The sequence below is a fragment of the Oryctolagus cuniculus genome, chromosome 2 (assembly GCF_964237555.1).
Source record: "Oryctolagus cuniculus chromosome 2, mOryCun1.1, whole genome shotgun sequence".
Lineage (NCBI taxonomy): Eukaryota > Metazoa > Chordata > Mammalia > Lagomorpha > Leporidae > Oryctolagus > Oryctolagus cuniculus.
In genome coordinates, this window is record NC_091433.1 from 73,105,325 (window position 1) to 73,127,345 (window position 22,021).

General features: G+C 41.0%; 1 protein-coding gene across 3 annotated transcripts in view; it reads left to right on the plus strand.

Annotated features, from left to right (window-relative positions):
* MTMR7 (myotubularin related protein 7) overlaps positions 1–22,021 on the plus strand; it is a 130,133-nt gene that overhangs the window by 60,576 nt on the left and 47,536 nt on the right. For all 3 annotated transcript variants that reach the window (XR_011386326.1, XM_051842594.2, XM_002709345.5), the window contains exons 4-5: positions 5,295–5,452; positions 15,365–15,493. Coding sequence is in view for 2 of the 3 variants with exons in the window: in XM_051842594.2 (XP_051698554.1) it covers positions 5,295–5,452; positions 15,365–15,493 (287 nt within the window). In the remaining variant the exon portion in view is untranslated. The remainder of the gene's footprint in view (positions 1–5,294; positions 5,453–15,364; positions 15,494–22,021) is intronic.

The following is a 22,021-nucleotide window of genomic DNA, read 5'->3' on the forward strand; positions in this document are numbered from 1 at the left end:
AATATTCTGTAAAACGTGCTTATGCTAATGGTGTTTTCTTATTTCTGAGTAAACAGCCCCCAGGCTGCTTCTGGACTAACCTGTGGGTCATAAACTTGCCTAGATTAACAAAACTGACTTTTGTTGACAGAAATGGGTTTTCCTGCTTATATATAGAATTTTACTGAAGTTGGGCATGAGGATGGGGTAATGACCCTTTTCTTTAAAAATACTGGAAAGGGGTTGACGCCGTGGCTCACTTGGCTAATCCTCCACCTGTGGCGCCGGCACCCCAGGTTCTAGTCCCAGTTGAGGCGCCGGATTCTGTCACAGTTGTTCCTCTTCCAGTCCAGCTCTCCGCTGTGGCCCGGGAAGGCAGTGGAGGATGGCCCAGGTGCTTGGGCCCTGCACCTGCATGGGAGACCAGGAGGAAGCACCCGGCTCCTGGCTTCTAATGTCTCTCCACTCAAGAGACATTTTATTAATGGATTTTTATTTTTCTAAAGATTTATTTATTTATTTGAGAGGCAAAGTTAGAGAGAGGAAGGAAGAGAGGGAGGGAGGGGGAGGGAAAGAGGTCTTCCATCCACTGGTTCACTCCTCAAATGGCCACAGTGACTAGGGCTGGGCCAATACAAAACCAGGAGCCAGGACCTTCCTCCAGGTCTCCCATGTGGGTGCAGGGGTCCAAGCACTTGGGCCATCTTCTACTACTTTCCTAGACCATTATTAGGAAGCTGGATGGAAAGTGGATCAGCTGGGACTCAAACCAGCACCCATATGGGATGCCTGCACCACAAGTGGAAATTTAACCTACTATACCACAATGCCATTCCCTCTTTTTTTTAAAAAAAAAAAAAAAAGATTTATTTTATTTATTTGAAAGACAGAGTTAAACAGAGAGAGGAGAAGCAGAGAGAGAGAGAGGTCTTCCATCCGCTGGTTCACCCCCAAATTGGCCGCAACAGCCAGAGCTGCGTGGATACGAAGCCAGGAGCTTCTTCTGCGTCTCCCATGCGGGTTCAGGGGCCCAAGGACCTGGGCCATCTTCTACTGCTTTCCCAGGCCATAGCAGAGAGCTGGATCGGAAGAGAAGCAGCCGGGACTAGAACCAGCGCCCATATGGGATGCCGGCGATTCAGGCCAGGGTGTTAACCCGCTGTGCCCCAGTGCTGGCCCCACCATCCCCTCTTAATGAATTTTTAAAAAATTTCTATCTATTTGAAAGATGGAGTGGAGGGAGGTAGGTAAAGAAGGAAGTAGAAAAGAGAAAGAGAGATTGAAAAATGTTCCATCCACTGGTTGACTCCCTAAATGCCCACAATAGCTGAAACTGGGCCAGGCCAAAGCCAGGATTTAGGTGCTCCATCTGGGTCTTTCATGTGAGTGATAAGACTCAAGTATTTGAGCTATCATTCGCTGTCCCCTGTTGCATTAGCAGGAAGCAGGAGTAAAAGCAGAGAAACTGGGATTTCAACTGGTTCTTTTTGTTGTTGTTGTTATTTATTTATTTATTTTGACAGGCAGAGTCCTTTTCCGTTGGTTCACCCCCCAAATGGCCACTACGGTAGGTGCGCTGCGGCCAGCGCGCTGCGCCGATCTGAAGCCAGGAACCAGGTGCTTCCTCCTGGTCTCCCATGCAGGTGCAGGGCCAAGCACCTGGGCCATCCTCCACTGCCTTCCCGGGCCATAGTGGAGAGGTGGACTGGAAGAGGAGCAACCGGGACAGAATCTGGCGCCCCAACTGGGACTAGAACCTGGGGTGCCGGCGCCGCAGGTGGAGGATTAGCCTAATGAGCCGCGGTGCCGGCCCTTCTACTGGTTCTTTCATATGGGTTGTAGATATCTCAAGTAGCAGCCTAACCCCAAATGTATTTTTTTAAAGATTTTATTTTATTTTATTTGAAAGACAGAATTACATAGAGAAGTAGAGACAGAAAGAGAGTGAGGTCTTCCATCCGCTGGTTCACTCCCCAGATGGCCGCAAAGGCCAGAGCTGCGCCGATCCGAAGCCAGGAGCCAGGAGCTTCTTCTGGGTCTCCCACATGGGAGCAGGGGCCCAAGGACTTGGGCCATCTTCCACTGCTTTCCCAGGCCATAGCAGAGAGCTGGATCGGAAGAAGAGCAGCCGGCACTAGAACTGGTGCCCATATGGGATGCTGGCACTTCAGGCCAGGGCTTTAACCCACTGCGCCACAGTGCCACCCCCCCCCCAAAGTATTTTTATGAGGATCTATTTATTTGAAAGTCAGAGTTACACAGAGAGAAGGAGAGGCAGAGAGAAAGAGAGAGGTCTTCCATCCTCTGATTCACTCCCCAATTGGCTGCAGCGGCTGGAGCTGTGCCTATCCAAAGCCAGGAGCCAAGAGCTTCTTCCGGGTCTCTCACGTGGGTACAGGGGCCTAAGGACTTGGGCAATCTTCCACTGCTTTCCCATGCCATAGCAGAGAGCTGGATCGAATGTGAAGAAGCTGGGACTCGAACCGGTGCCCATATGGGATGCCGACACTGCAGGCAGTGCCTTCACCTGCTATGCCATGGCACCTGCCCAGATGTATTTTTAAAGCTGTTCTTGCTTTAGTTTATATGTGTTTCCTTTACCTCTTCCCAATGGAAACAGGCACCAGTTCTCACTCAGAAAACTCAGGAGTCATAGAGCATTTTTCTTCTTCAACTTTTAATGCTGGTTGTTAATATTTAACAAAAGGAATCCAACTGCCATTATTCCCCATATTCATTCACCATTCTCTCACTGAGGAGTTGAGGCTTTCTCAAGAGATTCTTTTGGCGTTTTTAACAAATTGTGTTTGCGGTTTACATTATCGTAGCAGAAGCCTGAGTCATGAAAATGGTACTCAGAGATGGAAAAGCTGTGTCAGTATTAGCCAACTGTTCCCAGAACTGAATCTCAATTTTATATGCTGTCTGCTCAATTAACTGAGATTACAGGAAATTGTTTTGACTGAGAACATCTGCTTTGTTTGTGTGCACATGCACCTATATGTGTGTTGTTTCTTATTCATTCAAATAGTCAGTATTCTGGGAGCAGGCATCTAGCTTAGCCATTAAGATGCTTGTGTCCCATATCTGAGTGCCTGGGTTTGAGTCCCGATTCTAGCTTCTGACTCCAGCTTCGCACCAGTATAGACCCTGTGAGACACACTGAAGTAACTGAGTTTCTGCTATCCATATTGGAGACGTGCATGGGATTCCTGGCTCCCAGTTTCATAGCCATTGAATGCATTTGGGGAGTGAACCAGGGGATGGGAGCTTACTCTGTCTCTCTGTCTCTCAAATAATAAAAGAAAAAAGTTTTGAGCAATCAGTATTATAGGTTTTGAAGTTCAGAAATAGGACATTAACAAAGACCAGAAAAGAATGTAATTTATCTTACTGATAACTCCACAGTCGTGTTCCTTCTGATTCACAAGAAAGAGAACGTTTCTAATGAAAAAAAAATCTGGTGCTTAAACTATGGCCCTTATCTTTCTTCTTCCGTAGAGATGAGTCATCTTAATAGCAATCAAAACAAGCCTGAAACTGAGTATTTGTCCCAGGCTGTCTGTGGTACTGTAGCCTCTTGCTGATAGTGAGATCCTTTACAGGGCCTCCAGATAGGTTTAGAGGCATGAAATAGTCCACACTGAGGGCCAGCAGTGGCCTAAGCAGTAAATGGAAGGGTCTAAGAAAGCTATGAGGAGAAAGAAACCTGTTGGACATAGACAGGAATGTTAGGAGAATGGAACAAGAAAAAAAAGGAATAGGAGAGAAGGGTCCAGTCTAGAAAATCAGTGTTGGAAAAGAATCTGGGGCAGCTCAGAGTGGCTCTTAGCTTCATTTATGGTCTGATTCGGCTATAACGCTGGAAGCATGCCTACTCCAGACAGAGCTGTACCACTAAGGGCAAAATGCATGTGGGGTTTCAAAGCCAGTGCAAAAGAAAATGTATGAAGTATGGATTAATGAGTTTTGTATTATGTGCAGGTACAACTGATAATGTTTTAAATATATTAGGTTCCATAAAATATATTAATTTTGTTTGTATACCATTTGACTTACATTATATTTCTATTGGACACTGCTGGTCTAGATTCTTCCCTTATGTGCAAGATTTTCTTGGTGAAAGGGATGTAATGGGGCGACTGGACTTGGCCTCACAAACATTAGAGGTAATATATAAAGTTACGGATATCAATGGCCTTTACTATGCTGCAGCAGGTTAAACCTCTGCATATAGCACCAGCATCCCATAAGGGGCGCCAGTTCGAGTCTCATCTGCTCCACTTCCAATCCATCTGTCTGCTAATGTGCCTGGGAAAGCAGATGATGATGATCCAAGCCCCTGGTCCCTGGGCATCCATGTGAGAGACCCAGAAGAAGCTCCTGGCTTCCACCTGGCCCAGCCCTGGTCTTTGCAGCCACTTGGGAAATGAACCAGTAAATGGAAGATCTCTCTCTACCTTTCTCTCTCTGCCTCTGCCTCTGCCTCTCTGTAACTCTGCCTTTCAAATAAATAAGTAAATCTTTTAAAAAGGGACAGATACCCTGACACAGTTGAAAGAAGGTTTTCATAATACAGCCTTCAACTTGTACCCCATGACTAGGATACTATGTACTGCGAATTGATACTATTTCATAATCTGATACAGCTCTTATCTTGTGAGCAGCACAGTTTTGGTGTTTATGTAGTTGTTATGTAGTTGTTGTAGTATGTTCAGATGTTTTCAGTGCAAACATTTAATATAATCCCCAACCTTTCCAATTGTTTTATTGTTTCTTCTTTAACATTGAGAGCATCAAAATATAGCATGCTCTGGGCCTTTGTCTGCCTCCAAAAGGTCATCCCAAAATCAAGCTTAATATACATTTCAAACATTAGTTCTTGATATCTAATGATATATATAGACATATATATATGATGACATATATATGTATATATATACATATATATATATATCTCCTTAGTTAATGTTTAAGCTTCATATCTTATGTGATCTGGAAAATATATTTGCTTTTTTATGTTTTTATTTTTTTAAGAGAACTTTTATTTAAATATAAATTTCCAAACTACAACTAAAGCAACTGAAAGATAAAAATAGAAAACCATGTTTCTTGGAGGGAAAGATCTTCTTACAAATAGAATCCAGATGCCCCAGGGTCATCTTTTCTTTGTTGAGAGGAGGTGGGTGCCCTATCTACAGAGACAGGAATGGCTTTTCTGTATACTCCAGCAGGAGTATACAGAAATGTTTTGGGCAGATTTGGTTCTGACTTTGACTTAGTTTGATTTGGCTTTGTGTTCCCTTTTCTTGCAGTGAAATATGAGGAACTGTACTGCTTTTCCTTCAACCCCAAGCTGGATAAAGAAGAAAGGGAACAAGGCTGGATGCTGGTTGATCTTGGTGAAGAATACAAGCGAATGGGCCTCCCTAATGACTACTGGCAGCTCAGCGACGTGAATAGGGACTACAGAGTGAGTGGAGGCACTTAGTAAATCAAATATGTATCTATATGTAATTGTGATTCCAGATAGTTTAGCATGATGTCTCTCTCTCTTCGATTTTACAGCTCTTTGTAAATGTAAATGTGTGGATTTCCAAGTCTCCCTTTCTTTCTTGCCTGCAGCTCCAATTAGAACGTTTGTACTAGGGAACCTTCAAGGCAGTCCCTCCAAACGCATCCTCTAACAGCTGAGGAAATGGGGACCCAAAGAAGCTCAGCAGCAGGCCTTGTGGCCAGGAAGTTGGTGGGAGGGCTGCCCAGGGCCTCATTCTCCCATCACGTCTTTTTATAGTGCAGCCAGTGACTAGTGGAGAAGTCAGAGAAACTTTAATGGCATTTTGGCACCAGTTCCTCCCTGCTCTCTGAACTCTTGATTGGTACACAAGGTCACCAAGAGGCTTCCCCAGAGAGATGTAGAGAAATGTGTCTACACTTACAGGAAAGACCGAAGGGAGGAAGGGAAGCAGGAGCAGCAGTATAATCTCATGTTTTCTCCAATCATGAGCTTACAAATTTGTGTTGGTTTCACTATTAATTTTTTAAAATGTTAAGTAATAAAAATAATACAAGACCGTTCCAGAGAATTTGCAAAAGAAACACAAACCCAAAACCACATCCGATTGCTATAATACCCTTCTGTTTTATAATTTCTTTCATTTATTTCCTAATCTGTATAGTTTGATAATATTTTTCATATATAAATAATAGATAGTCATTGTTAAAGACTGGAAAATATAAAACAAAAAAAATTAAAAATTACCTAATGTCATCATCAGAAACTATTAATATGTTTTTCTGTGCTCTTATAGGATTTTAATGTTTATGTTAATTTGTTGTAGATACATACATACACATGTATAACAAAAATGGAGTTATAATTACATATGCTTTGTGTTCCACATTCCTTCACATATTTTCATGTCAATAAGTACATTTTGTAATATCTTTTTAAAACTTTACCTAGGATTACATGGTCTACATCCAATTCTATCTACCCTTCAATTTTTAGCTGTTTAGTTGATCATTATGTTTTGCTAATTTAGTATAGTGAGAACATCATGGTAGCTGTGCCTTTGCCAACACTTTAGTATTTTTAAAAGATAGATTCCTAAAGGTGGAGTTTTATGTCAAAAAAAAACTGACAGAAATTTTTGAATATATTATCAAAAGGAACTCAACAATTGTGAATACTTGATTTATTATATCCTTGCTGGTAAAGAGTTTTTAATTCTTTAAAAGTCTCTCGACTTTTTTTTTTTTTGATGATAGGAGAGTTTGTCATTTTAATTTAGTCTGTATGTTAAAGTTTGTAAGTTTTTCATGTCTATTGGCCATTTGTTAACCTATCTCCTGTTAATCATGTCTGGTCAAATATAAATATTTTGAATCCCTAATTTTTTTTACTTGATTTCAATGATTTTCTGCATTGCTCCATAGTATTCATATCAATGAAATCACTGTAACAGTCCATCAGATGAATGTAGCCTAATGTCATTAAGTATTTCCCTACACATTACACATTTGGGTTCCTTGATTTTATTTTCTTTTTTCTTTTGCCGTATATATAATCTGAATATAATCTCTTTATGCTTATAATTTCTGCGATTTAAATTATTTTCTAGTACTTGAAAGGGTTAAAAGAAAGAGTGGCAGAGAGAGAGAGAGAATGAGAGAGGGATCTTTCATCCTCTGGTTCACTCTCTAAATGGCTGTGATGGTCAGGGCTGGGCTAGGCTGAAGCCAGGAGCCAGGAGCTTCATCTAGGTCTCCCACGTGGGTGCAGGGGCCCAAAGACTTGGGTCTCAAACTGGTGCCCATATGGGATGCCATTGCTGCAGGCACAGCTTTACCCACTATACCACAGCACTGATCCTTAAATTATTTTCTAACAAGAGATTCCTAGAGTCTGTCCAAAGGCATAAAGGGCTAAAATTGCTCTTAAGATTTCAGTGCTAAGTGAAATGAATCAGAAATACAAACATGTTTTCTCTCACTGTCAAAGATAATATAGAGCATAAAAAATAAACAATAAAAAACAATTTCAAAGGAGTAGGACATTGATACTTCTGGTTTTGTTCAATACTTAATTGTTAATTTCTATTCCCTTCTATTGCAGTCAGTGCATGTGTTCTGCAGTTAGAATTTGAGGGATTTTTTTTAAAGATTTATGCTTTATAAAACATACAGTACTCGATCAATTTTATATGTATTTTGAGCCTGGGAAAATGTGTATTCTCTATTACTTGGGTCTAAAAAATTCTGAACCTAAATTAAGATTCTTTTTCCTATGTTGATCCTTTTACTCGGATTTTGACATAGGTATATGAAACATTTCCCATTCTGATTATTGATTAGCCATTTTCTCTTTACAATTCCAAGTTTTACATTATATAAGGGACTTTAAAGAGCTTCTGGATAAAAAATAGACATCCTCAACTCAGAAAGAAAGTTTGAAAACAGTTAAATTGAACTGTGTCAAGCAAATTCTTACCAAGGGAAACAAATAGTAGAAATAAACTCATTAATTATAGAATTCAAAGCTTAAAGATTCACAGTAAAAAAAGAATATTTGAAAATAATGAAAAGAATACATCAATTATGCCCTAAATTATTATATTGTAGATAATTTTAAAATATGAGACCTTTTCAAAAAACTTCATGTAAAATATGTATTATAAGAAAATTGTGTGTAGATTTCAAAATTTTCTGTACCAAAATAAACTCATACTCTTTTGTTATAACATGCTTGAATAGGATCTAGTTTGGGGCACTAACATCAATTTGAAAAGTGTCCCCATCGCAGCAACATGAATTCTAAAATTGAAGCAAGAACAAATGTCACATGGATGGCGAAACTTGGTTAGAAGGATAATGAAATCATTGATGTTTTACTAAAAGCTTATGGAGACAATTCCCCCAAAGAAATCAGGAGTTTGCAAAAGGGTAACTCATTTTAGCATATTTAAAATAAAAAAACTAGTTGTTTGCTAAACTCTGTCCCAATTTGTCACTAAGTAGATTTCATTTTTTACCAAAGTATGAGTAGTATAGCCTTATAAAAAAGCTTAATATCCTATAGTCCAGATTCTTCCACACCATTTGTCTGAATATCTTGAATATTATATATTAGTTGGGAAGGAATGAGTACTCTATGACACTGAATCTTTGTAAATGTGACAACCACAGCCTTACATAATCGTTATAATACACTCAGACTAGTTTGTTCTCATGATGAAGTCAACTTTTACAGGGAACTTTTAGCCTTGAAATGAAGGGAAGGGAAAGTCCAGATTTAGTAAAGAAAAGGATATTGACACATCCTTGGGCAAGGAAGAAAATGAGGCCAAGATACATCTTGTGGAATAATATTTTCTTAGAAACTACAGATTCCTTTTAGTTTTGTTGAGATGTCCTAGAATTAGCCCCACAAATGTAATTCATGTTCATTCTCTTATGTCTGGCAATATACAGTCAGCCAAATATGAGTCCCTCGTCATTCCTTTTCAGAAGTAACAATGGAAAAACCAGTAAGCAATCAACAAGCTATGTTGAAAGACAAAATGTAAAAACCTGGGAATTTTCAGGTTTCAAAATGAAGTGAAATAGGAGAAAGATGATGTAACCTTATTTGTTACCAATTTAAAAAGAAAGTGAAGATTGTGTTATTTCAGAAAGTTTCTGAGTAGTAGTACATTGAAAAGGTTATATCCTATTCCTTTCCTTTTGATTTTAACTCTTGATTGAGAAGTTTCTTTCTCTTCCATTCTTTTTTTTAAGTTATCTTACTCTTCTCATAAATACTTAAAAGTTGGTGATCAGGTGGTACCATGTGATGAAGAAAATCTGTTGTCCATGGTAAAAATGACCTTAGACACAGAGTAAAAAGTTTAGTTCCAGAACCATTTCTACCATTTTCTTCTCTTTTATGTTTAATTTTATTTGAAAGGCGAAGCAACAACAAATTGTGATCCTCGCAATTGGTTCACTCCTCCAAAGCCAACGACAGCCAGGACTGGGCCAGGCTGAAGCCAGGAGCCAGGAATCCATCTGGATCTCCCATGCAGGAGGCAGGGACCTAAGTACTTGAATCATCACCTGTTCCTTCCCAGGGATCCAGGGTGTGATTAACCTGGATCAAAAGCAAAGGCAGCACCAAGCCAGGTACAACACGCTGGGATGTGGTGTCCCAAGGGGCAGCTTAAGCTGCTATGCCACAGCACTCTCCTTTCCCATGTTCTCTTTGTGTGGTATTGGTTGGTCTAATTGTTATTGTCATAATTACTATTATCCCAATAAAAGAACCTTGCTTATGGTAGTCTAACTCTTTAAGATTTCCTTTTATACGTAACATTTGAAATTGTTTCAATTAAATAAAATACTTAGTATCCATTCCTAGGTCAGAATTTTAGTCAAACTCTGTTGGAATAAAATTGAAAACAGAATAATCCAAACCACGGATTTTTATTAAAGATTGTTTATTTCAGTTCCCTATAGCTGCTTTTATGTATTACATAGTATTTGATGTGGACATTAATTATGTATGCTGCTCATACTCTTCTTCTCCCTGTTTATCATATACTCCTTGAAGTAAATTTTAGGTCCTAACTGTTTAAGAAGAAAGTTGTCTGAGTAGGCCGGCGCTGAGGCTCACTTGGCTAATCCTCCACCTGCGGTGCCGGCACCCAGGGTTCTAGTCCCGGTTGGAGCGCCTGGTACTAGTCCCAGTTGCTCTTCTTCCAGTCCAGCTCTCTGCTGTGGCCTGGGAAGGCAGTGGAGGATGGCCCAGGTGATTGGGCCCCTGCACCCGCATGGGAGACCAGGAGGAAGCATCCGGCTCCTGGCTTCAGATCAGCGCAGCGCCGGCCGTAGTGGCCATTTGAGGGGTGAACCAATGGAAGGAAGACCTTTCTCTCTGTCTCTCTCTCACTTTCTATCTCTGCCTGTCAAAAAATTAAAAATAAATAAATAAAATTAAATTAAAAAAAGAAAGTTGTCGGAGTAGACATATTTCATTTCCTGACAACTGACTGTTACTCCATAGGGCTGAAGTGAATGGCCCTGAGGAAAAGCAGGGGTCAAATGGAGAATCCTCAAAATGGTGTCTCACAGATGAAACTCTGCAGTGGAAAATACACTCTGGGAAGGCTGTGACCAAGTTGACAGGGATCAGTTGCCCTGGGAATGTGAAGTCTTCAAAGCCAAAACCCAGTTATTCATGTAGTGGTTAACAATAATGCCTGTTACATAGTAAGTACTTGGTAAAAGCTTGTTGAATGAGTGAGTGACTTGACCACAAGATTTCTCCTGGTAAGCTAACATCAAGACATGTGGAGACTCCTGGCAAACTAATTTATTTGATGGACAAGGGACTTTGAGTGTCTTTCCCATTTTAAACAAACAAAAAGCCAAAATGATTAACTTACTGATCTATTACAATTACTAAGGCAATCAGTGTAAAGAAAATTGAGAATAAAAGTGTTTTTCACGCTTCTGAACTTCTCATATTCTGAGTTTTCTTATGCGATTTTTCTATTTTTGCAGGCATATTGATGGAATTTAAAGTTCAGTGACACAAACTGCATTGTGCTGTGCATTGTTCATTTCAAATTTTGACTACATCTCTGTCAGCTTGTTACAAAACTAGTAGACTGCAGGAGGGTCAGTGCTATCTAAGATTGTTCTTTCTTTTTTTCTTGTGATAAAAGTAAATAACATAAAATGTACCATCTTAGAGGGCCGATATTGTGGTAAAGCAGGTAAAGCCACTGCTGCCTATGACACCGGCATCCCAAATGGTCACCAGTATTCTGTCCCTGCCCTTCCGCTTCCGATCCAGCTCCCTGCTAATGTTGTAGCTCAACACACATTTTACTTTTACATCAGTCCGTCAATCTTTTTGCAATGTGAAGTCTGTTCAGAAGGCAGTTGCCTGGGCTTCCTCAAGGTACTGTTTATCTCCAGGAAGAATAGCGTCTTTCTAGGCATATTAAATGGGTATAGCAAAAGGGTAGTACTTTACCTGTACTTTACAGAAAGAAGTATAGACACAGAGAGAGAGAGAGAGAGGTGGAGAGAGGTCTTCCGTCCTCTGGCTCACTCAAGTGGCTACAATGGCCGAAGCTGGGCCAAACCAAAGCCAGAAGGCAGGAGGTTCTGCTGGGTCTCTCATGTGGGTGCAGGAGCTCAGGGACTGGGGCCATCTCTGCTGCCTTCCCAGGCATATGAGCAGGGAACTGGATTAGAAGTGGAACATCCAGGACTAGAACTGGTTACCATTTGGGATGCCAGCAAAGTAGGGCAGGGCTTTAACCCATTGTGCCACAGAACTGGACCCCATTTTGGGGACTTTTGAGGCTATGAAAGAACCTAGGAGGAGCTCCAGATGTTCTAGCTAGTTGCTCACTAATCAAAAAGGTTTTTTTAACAGATGTGTGGAGAAAACTCACTTATTATTCATTATTTGTGTAGTCATAAAATTTTTGTAATTCCTTAATGTCATTATAAAGAAGAAAGTAGATCATCCCCAAGATGTTGAAAATCTACTTACATCTCTTTAAAAACTGTTATTTCAAGAAAAATGTTGTCAGACTAGTATGATGACTGCATGTCTGCTGAAGCTCAGACAAACAGCTGTGGTCTGTCTAGTCATGTCTTAGCTGGATGGTGCCTGGGAGGTGCAAACACCAGGCTGCCATGGGGAAGGAAGGGTAGTATCATGTGGCAGTCATTCTCACAAGAACTCTCTGGGTCTGAGTAAGCTGGGCTGTCTGTTCTTGCTATGGAATTTTTTTCCAGCATCAGTGCCAGAGCCCATGTTAAACTCTTTGGTAATCTTCCTTCCTTTTAAACTTTGATGGGATCTCCAAGTTACACTTTGGGCTAGTGAACATCCCTTTCATGGCCTTTTGTGCTATGCACTATATTATTAACTATTCTGGTCACAGAGACAATGGCGACAGGCCAGGGAGGGCATCATCACAGAACAATTTGTAGGAGCTCTGGAGTCTTGGATCTCATCTGTGGTTGGTTTTCATTTAGTGCCATCTCTTCTCCCGGAGTATTCAGGGTAGGCAGAGATGGAGAGAGGACCTACAGGTAAAGTATTACCCTATTGTCAGACCCACTTGATATGCCTAGAAAGATGCTTTGCTTCCAGGAGGTAAACAGTGCCTTAAGGAAGCCAAGGCACATGCCCTCTGAACGGTCTTCAGATTGCAAAAAGACTGATGGACTGACGTACAAGTAAAATGTGTGTTGAGCCCAGCTCCCTCAACTATGGTACGTTGATACCACTGACGTTTCTTTCAGATACAATGGTTCATAAAATGCTGTAAAACTTTTCAACCTTGTCTCAGTCCTGTGAGATATTATTGCCGTAGTCTCAGTTTTAAAGATTCCAAAACCAGGGATAATTTCTTCTCCAAGGTCCTAACATTGCTGACTCACAGCCTGGTGCTAAGCTGCTAATTTCTGATTCTAACTGATAAGCTCTTTCCAAGGCATTGTTTTTCACTATGGAACTTGCTGTGAGGGATGCATAGAATGAGTTAGCTTCTTCTGACTGCTTACAAGATCAACACGTGACAAAGACAGGACTGATGTAAAGTGTGATATGTGGCACCTAGGAAATCAGATCTAGCAACCTAAGTGGGTAGAAGACTAGGCAGGAGATTTCCTGAAAGAGAAGGACCTTGGGTTGGCCCTAGCAAAACAGTGCAATGTGGAAAGAGAAAGGGCTATACTAGTTTGCATTCCCAGCAACAATGGATTAGGGCACCTTTTATTCCACATCCTTGCCAGCATTTGTTTTAAGATTTTTTTTGACAGGCAGAGTGGACAGTGAGAGAGAGAGAGAGAGAGAGAGAGAGAGAGAGAGAGAAAGGTCTTCCTTTTGCCGTTGGTTCACCCTCCAATGACCGCCGCAGCTGGTGCACTGCAGCTGGCGCACCGCGCCGATCCTGTGGCAGGAGCCAGGTGCTTCTCCTGGTCTCTCATGGGGTGCAGGGCCCAAGCACTTGGGCCATCCTCCACTGCACTCTGGGGCCACAGCAGAGAGCTGGCCTGGAAGAGGGCAACTAGGACAGAATCCAGTGTGCCGGCACTGCAAGGCGGAGGATTAGCCTGGTGAGCTGCAGTGCCGGCCAAGCATTTGTTATTTTTATTTTTTTGTATGATGGACATTCTAACTTGGGTGCGGTGAAACTTCGTTGTGGTTTTTGCTTGCATTTCCCTGATGGCTAGTGATCCTGAGCATTTTTTCATGTGTGTGTTGGCCGTTTGTATTTCATCCTTTGAAAAGTGCCTGTTTATATCATTAGCTCATTTCTTAACTGGATATTTTCTTTTATTGTTGTTGAGTTTCTTGAACTCCTTATATATTCTGAATATTAATCACCTATCAGATGTATAGTTTGGAAGTAATTTTTGCAATTCTGTTGGTTGCCTCTTTGTTGAGTGTTTCCTTTCCCATACAGAAGCTTCTTAGCTTGATGAAATTCCATTTGTCTATTTTTGCCTTTATTGACTGTGTGTCTGGGGTCCTATCCAAGAAATTCTTGCCTATGTCGATATCTTATGGTGTTTCCCCTGTGTTATCCTCTAGTAATTTATTGATTTCAGATCTTAGGTTTAGATCCCTGATGCGTTGTGAGTTGATTTTTGTATAGGATGTAGGGTAGGGTCTTGTTGCATACCTCTGTTTGCATAGATCAAATTTTCACAGCACAGTTTGTTGAAGAGACTGTCATTTCTCCAGGGAATGACTTTAATTCATTTGTCAAAGATTGGTTGTAGATACATAGATTAATTCCTAGGGTCTCTAATCTGTTCCATTACTCCACATGTCTATTCTTGTGCCAATATCAGGCTGTTTTGATTAAAAGTGCCCTGCAATATGTCCTGAAATCTAATATTGTGATGCCTCAAGCTTTGTTTTATTGTTTAAGATTGCTTTAGCTATTCAGATTCTCTTTTGATTTGATATGAATTTTAGGGTTTTTTCCCTAGATCTGAGAAGAACATCTTTGATATTTTGATTAAGATCACACTGAATATGTAAATTGCTTTGGGCAGTATGTATGTTTTGATAACATTGATTCTTCTAATCCATGAATATGGAAGATTTTTCCTTCTTTATTTTGTCTTCAATTTCTTTCCTTAATGTTTTGTTATTTTCATTGTAGAGATCTTTCATGTCCTTGGTTAAATTTGTCCCAAGGTATTTGATTTTTTTATAGCTATTGTGAATGGGACTGATCTCACAAGTTCATTCTTAGCCATGGCATTGTGTTTATAAAGGCTACTGATTTTTGTGTGTTGATTTTATATTCTGTAACTTTGCCAAACTCTGGTCTTGGTTCCTCTATGTGAAGGATCATGCCATCTGCAAACAGGGTTAATTTAACTTTCTCCTTTATGGAAGACATTGTGGAGATTCCTCAGAAATGCAAAAATAGATCTACCACATGGCCATTACTTAAACACTGTGCTTACATTTTAGGAAAATTTCTCCCAGCATCAGGCTGTCTTTCCATCAAATGCAGGCAGCTCAAGTGTTCTCAGCTGCTAGGATGCAAAATTGTAATTTGTGCTCCTTTGATGAAAGAAATGCTTCACTGTCACTTGTCTTACCTTTCACAGAGAACCCTTGGAGAGAAAGAGCAATGCACAAGAACAGGATGCTAATGAGTTTCCTACTTTCGTTCTGAATGAATACACAGAACTATTCCTCTAACTTTGGGTTTCTTCCAGATCTTCTGCTCCATAACTTGACTTTGAAAACTCAAATCTGTAACCTTAATATATCATGAAATGGAATTTCTGATGGCAGTCTACAAAGTAGTACTGGATTTCCTAAAAATCCCTTTGTATTTTCTCTTGACAGGTTTGTGACTCTTATCCTACTGAACTGTATGTTCCCAAATCAGCCACAGCACACATCATACTGGGGAGTTCCAAATTCCGGAGCAGACGGCGATTTCCGGCCCTTTCTTACTACTATAAAGACAACCATGTAAGTCTCAGCTTTTACTCCATGTAGAAGTTAACCTTCCATGTTAATTTGACAAGTAATGGGCTAGATACAGAAAATATTAAATGTAATCATCCAAGTGAATATTGTCCTCACCCAAGCAGTGCCCTTGAAAAGCCCTATGCACAATCGGCTAGTACTGGAGACCCCTTGTTCTTGCCTGTTCGAGAAAAGCCCTGAAGTCTGTGGCATACTGTTTCCTTTGTTCTAAGTGACACGTTCTTCTGAGTATCCTCAGTATTTAAAAATGTTTATTTGTGGAGAGAGTGGGTTTTATTTTTAAAATATTACTTGTAAAAGCTAGAATTGAGTTAGTCTGTAACTTACAGAAACCCTAAGTAATAGTGGCTTTAGCAACATAGAACTTTATTGTCTCTCACATAGAACTCCTCAGGTTGGCAGCTTGGGCCTGTTGTCCTGGCTGTCCCTCAGTGCTCGGGGACCCAAGCTCCTTCCCCCTTTCTGCTGTGCCATTTGAAGGGTTTGGCGCTCTTCTGTGTATAGAAGCTATGATGTTAGTACCTGTCATCACCTGCACACTCCAGACAGCATGTGAAGGAGAGGCTAAGGTGTCCTCTGCTCCCAGCTTGGTGAGGAAGGTTCCCAGGAACTGCCCTGAGATGCACCTGCTCACACCCCTTTCATCAGAGATGCGCAGGGTAGGCGAAAAAATACAATCTAAGGTTAGTCATAGACAACTAAAAAGTCAGAGTTCCATTTCTGTGGAGGACAATAAAACTGTTTTGGAGAAATAAGAATGATCTCTGCAATCCATGTTGGAAGTTATTTGGCTCCAGCCAGATGAGAAAAGTTTGTTTTTCAAGCTAGATAATATGATTCTGAGCTCAAAGCTAACTAGGGCTACACACAATTGAGAGAGATATGTGTGTTTATGTGACTCTATGTGCACCTGCTTGCCTCTGGAGCCAGAAGAGCAGTAACTGAATCAGATTCTAAAGAAGGGTCCAAAAATATCTTGAGCAATGCTAGCTTCACGATGGTAAGCATATATACTTCTGTGTTGCCACCTTTGAAGGCAAATATCAGTGGTTTTAATTCTGTTAATTGAAGGAATACGAATTGTCTCATTTTAAGTTACACTCAATGCTTGTGGTCTTTGCCTAGCCCCAAAATAGTCTAAAGAAAGTGTTTTATTGATATGCTGTATTATTGATTCCAAATATGTTTCAGTGTGCACAGAACTAGAGTAGTCATTAGATGCAAATGACAGTGTGAAACATCATCTCCTTCCTCTTCCCCCTCCTCCTGCTACTCCCTGTCCTCCCCTTCCACTCCCCCTTACCTTTTCTTCCCTCTATTTCTCTTCCCTCTCCCCTACCCCCCACCTCTACCTCCTCCTCCTCTAAACATGGAATTAATAGGCACAGGGAGTTTCATGGTGTTGGACTTGAAATTAGGATCCTAGTAATTTTCACATTTTTTATAACATTTACTGATAAGTAAGTAAGAGAGTGGAGGAAGAATCCAGGAAAGCAAGGGAAGATCTTATATTGTTGTCTCTGACATGGGATGGGCAGTATATTAGTCAGCTCTTGATTACTTTAACTAAAATATCAGAGAGAAGCTACATAGGAGGGAAGAAGGTTTCTGCTGGCTCACATTTTTGAGAATCACAGTTCAATACTGGGCAGCCCCTGTTAGGCTAGAGTCTAGGGGAGGCTGTCAGTGGCAGATCATGTGCAGAGGAAGGATCACAGGGTGATCTCTGAAGCAGAGAGATGGTAAGAAGCCGCTCTTCCACCACCCTCCGTATGGTCCTTCCTTATAAAGCCCTCAGGATTCAATCATGTGGCACCAACCCAGCAGGCTAATCCAGTCCAATCACTTCCCACAGGTCATGCCTTCAGCCATGATAATTGGATCAAGTCTCCACCCTAATTCATCAATCATTAACATTTTTTTAAAGATTTTTTATTTATTTGAGAGGTAGAGTTACAGACAGAGAGAGGGAAAGACAGAAAGAAAGGTCTTCCTTCCAGTGGTTCACCCCCCAAATGGCCACTATGGCCCTAGCTGTGCCAATCCGAAGCCAGGAGCCAGGTGCTTCTTCTCTGTCTCCCATGCGGGTGCAGGGGCCCTAGTACTTGGGCCATCTTCTACTGCTTTCCCAGGCACAGCAGAGAGCTGGACTGAAAGAGGAGCAACCGGGACTAGAACCAGTACCCATATGGGATGCCAGCACCGCAGGCGGAGGATTAACCTAGTGCGCCACGGCGCTGGCCCCCAATCATTAACATTAATTAATTCATTAACCCTTAATGTAAGATTTTGGGGTTTAAACATCTACATGAATCTAGGGAGTGAGTTCTGTTCAAACCCTAACAGCAGGGTATTAAGAAAATGAGCATGGGAAAAAACAGCATTCCAGTTAATAGATGGGCACATATGAAGACTGGTGTGGTGGTACAGGATGTTAAGCCTTCTCCTGTTACGCCAGTATCCCATATAGGAGTGCTAGTTCGAGTCCTAGTTGTTCTGCTTCTGATCCAGCTTCCTGTTAATGTGCCTGAAGGCAGTGAATGATGTCCTAAGTACTAGGCCCCTGCCATCCATGTGGGAAACCTGGATGGAGTTCCTAACTCCTGACTTTTGGCCTGGCTCAGTTGTTGCAGCCATTTGGGGAGTGAAATAGTGATGGAAGATCTCTCTCCCTTTTTCTCTTCCTCTCTGTCATTCTGACTTTCAAATAAATCTTCAAAAAAAGTCAAGTACAAATGGCAAAAATTACCTGAAAAAATGCTCGATATCACTAGATATAAATAAACCTCAGGGTTCACTGTTGGGACATAGTGGGTTAAGCTGCTCCCTGCAGTTCCTGCATCCCATATGAGGTGCCAGTTCAAGTTCCAGCTGCTCTACTTGCCATCTAGCTCCCTACTAGTGTGCCTTGGAAAGCAATGGAAGATGGCCCAAGTACTTGGTTCCCTGCACCCACATGGGAGACCTGGAAAAAGCTCCTGGCTGCTTGCTTTGGCCCAGCCCAGTCCTGGCCATTGCGGCCATTTGAAGAGTGAACCAGAAGATGGAAGGTCAATTTTTCTCTCTCTATATATATATATATCTTTCTCTATAACTCTGCCTGTCAAATAAATAAAGTAAATCTTTAAAAAAAAAGTATAGATCTGTCTTCTAAACATCAGAAAATAACATTGCCAATCAGTTTATTAAAAAAAGAAAAGGTAAACTTCAAATTTCAGCCATAATGAGGTGCCATTTCACTCTAGTTAGCTTTTATGGCTGTTATCAAAAAGACATAAAATAAATGATGATAAAGATGTAGAGAAAAGGGAAGCCTTATACACTGTTGGTGAGAATGTAAAATAGTTTAGCCATTGTGGAGAACAATTCAGAAATCCTCAAAAAACTAGAAATAGATCTACCATATGACCCAGCTATCCACTTTTGGGAATATATTTGAATTAAATGAAACCGGCATATGAAAAAGACACCTACACTATCCACATTCCAGCACTATTCACGGTAGCCAAAATAGGGAATCAACATAGATATCTAATGATGTGTGAATAAATAAAATACAGCGTGTATACATAATGGGATATTATTCAGTCATAACATAAAAAGAATGAATCCCTGACATTTATAGCAAAATGAATGGAAGTGGAGAATGTTACATTAAACGAAATAAGCAGACACAGTAAGAAGGATAAATATCACAACTAGGACTCGAAGTAGCACTCCTATATGGGATACTGGCATAACAGGAGAAGGCTTAACATCCTGTACCACCACACCAGTCTTCATATGTGCCCATCTATTAACTGGAATGCTGTTAAAAGAGAAGTCAATCTGAACTTAAATTAGTGATTACTAGAAGTTGAGAAGGGTACGAAAAGGGGGAATAGAAGAGGCTAGTTAACAGCTACCAAAGGACAATCAGAAATAATAAGTTCTTGTGTTCTGTAGCATGCTGAAGTGACTATAGTTTACAATAATATTTTTTATAAAACTACCCGAAAGATTGGAGCAGCTGGTAGGCTGCAAGCACACAACAGAGATATGGAAACATAGGCTGGTTGCCTGGTTTGACTGATTTATTCTGTGTATGTGTGTTAAAATACTGCAATGTACTGCAAAATAAAGTAAAAATATTACATTAATCAAAAATTTTACCAATAATTTAAGGAAAAAAGTGAGCATAACATCCAATTATCCTCTTTTGGAAAGTTATTTATTTATTTGAAAGGCAGAGCGACAGCAGGAGAGAGAGAGAGCGCGAGAAGGAACCAGAGCTCCCCTGCACTGATTCACTCCTCAAATGCTCAAAATAGCCATGGGGCTGCGTCAAGGCCAGAGTCAGAAGCCAGGAATCTGATCCAGGTCTTCCACAGGGGTTGTGGCAGGCACTCAACTACATGAGCCATCACATGATGCCTCTCAGGATCTAAATTAACAGGAGGCTGGAATGTTTTTAATTGGGAACTAATTGGGAACCAGAGCCAGAATCATGCACTCCAATATGGATGTGAATATCCTAACCAGCTTCTTAGCTACTAGGCTAAACGCTGATCCTTGACCTCATTTTCCATGTTCTTGAGAAAAGGAAACTTTTTTGTAAATGTATTATAAGGAGCAAATGTGTGATGCCTTAGAAAGGATGGAATTTTTAGCAACTAGACCTCACAGGTCAGCAGACCTCATACCTCCATCATTCCACTCTTGGTGTCAAGTACTGTTGGTATTTTTAGTTTTTATTTGACTTGCAGAGAGAAGGGGCGAGAAAGAGTGAAAGAGAGCGCAAGCTCCCCCATTGGATTGTTCATTCCACAAATGCCCATACTGCCAGGTCTGGGCTAGACCAAAGTTGGGAACCAGGGACTCAAGCCAGGCTTCCCAAATCAGTGGCAGGAACTCAGCTAGTGGAAACACACCTGCTGCCTCTCTGGTGTGCATAGCAGGAAGCCAGAGTGGAATCATGGAATTGGGAGAGGAGCTGAGACTTGAACCCTTGCACTCGAACATGGGACACAGGCATCATCCTAACCTCTAGGCCAAAGGCCATCCCTCCACTGCTGTTTCTTCACTTGGCCTCCAGGTCTGAAAGTGAATCCATACAGCAACTAGTTACTTACTCAAATAATTTGTTTCCTGTCTTTAAGGTTGTAGAGCAGAAAGTACTTTAAATTTTAGCTGTTAAAATATAGAAAAAAAGCATCTGCCTTGTAGTTTTCAAGCACTCCCACATGATCTGGTGGCCCCCAATGCTTAATGGGCATGCACTCACCACCCACTCAGCCTCTCACCCCTGGAGCTAAAGTCTGTATTTGCAGGTAGCATAATGATCAAATGTGTGTTTCACAACAATGTTTACATTTTAATATAGAGATGGATTGTATAAATGCTACTCACTTGACTGGGGCTTTTGATAAAAGGAAATACTATTACCAATGGTTATTTATGAGGTTAATTGAAATACACAAAATACCAAAGTGGTTTTACATGCCATGATCATTCCTCAAAATCTATATAAAAAACAAATGTCTTCCATGAAAGCCAACAGGTACAGAACTCAGATTTCCTGTTCTTTTTGATGAATTTAGATATTTTAGACTTAAGAGTAAATATTCCTACTCCAATAGATCTTTTGCTTATGGATAAATGCACTGTTTTATAGTTAAAATTCTATTCTTCACATATCGTTACCAAAGGGACTCAAGATTTTTAAAAAAGATTTATTAATGTATTTGAAATGCAGAGTGACAAAAAGGGAGAGACACAGAGAGTGTGATCTTGCATCTGTTGATTCATTGCCCAAATAGTAGCAAGAGCTAGGGCTGGGCCAGGGTAAAGCCAGGAGCCAGGATCTCCATTCTGGTCTCTGACATGGGTGGAAGGGGCCCAAGTACGTGAGCCATCATTAGTTGCCTTCTCAGGTGCATTAGCAAGGAGCTGAATCGGAAGCAGAGCAGACAGCACTTGAATGTGGGATTCAAACTGCTAGTTTGTTATGGGGTGCCAGTGTCCCAAGAGGCAGCTTAATCCCATGAACCATAATGCCGGCCCCTGCACTTAGATTTTGATGGTGAGATGATTTGGCTAATGTTGGGCAGAGAGACTTGCGACATGTATCATTTTATGGACCTGAAGTCCTGTTAAGGATACTTCAAAGTAAATGTCCTGGCTGACGGTATACAGTTCTCTTTGTTCCAGCTGACGGTATACAGTTCTCTTTGTTCCAGTTGTTATCATACATGGTTTTGTAATTATGTCTTTTTTAAAAAGGTTTATTTTATTTATTTGAAAGAGTTACAGAGAGAGGGAGAGGGAGAGAGAGAAGTCTTCCATCCGCTGGTTCACTCCCCAGTTGGCCGCAACGGCCAGAGCTGCACCGCTCCAAAGCCAGGAGCCAGGAGCTTCTTCTGGGTCTCTCATGTGGGTGCAGGGGCCCAAGGACTTGGGCCATCTTCCACTGCTTTGCCAGGACATAGCAGAGAGCTGGATCAGAAGAGGAGCAGCTGGGGCCACCCTTAA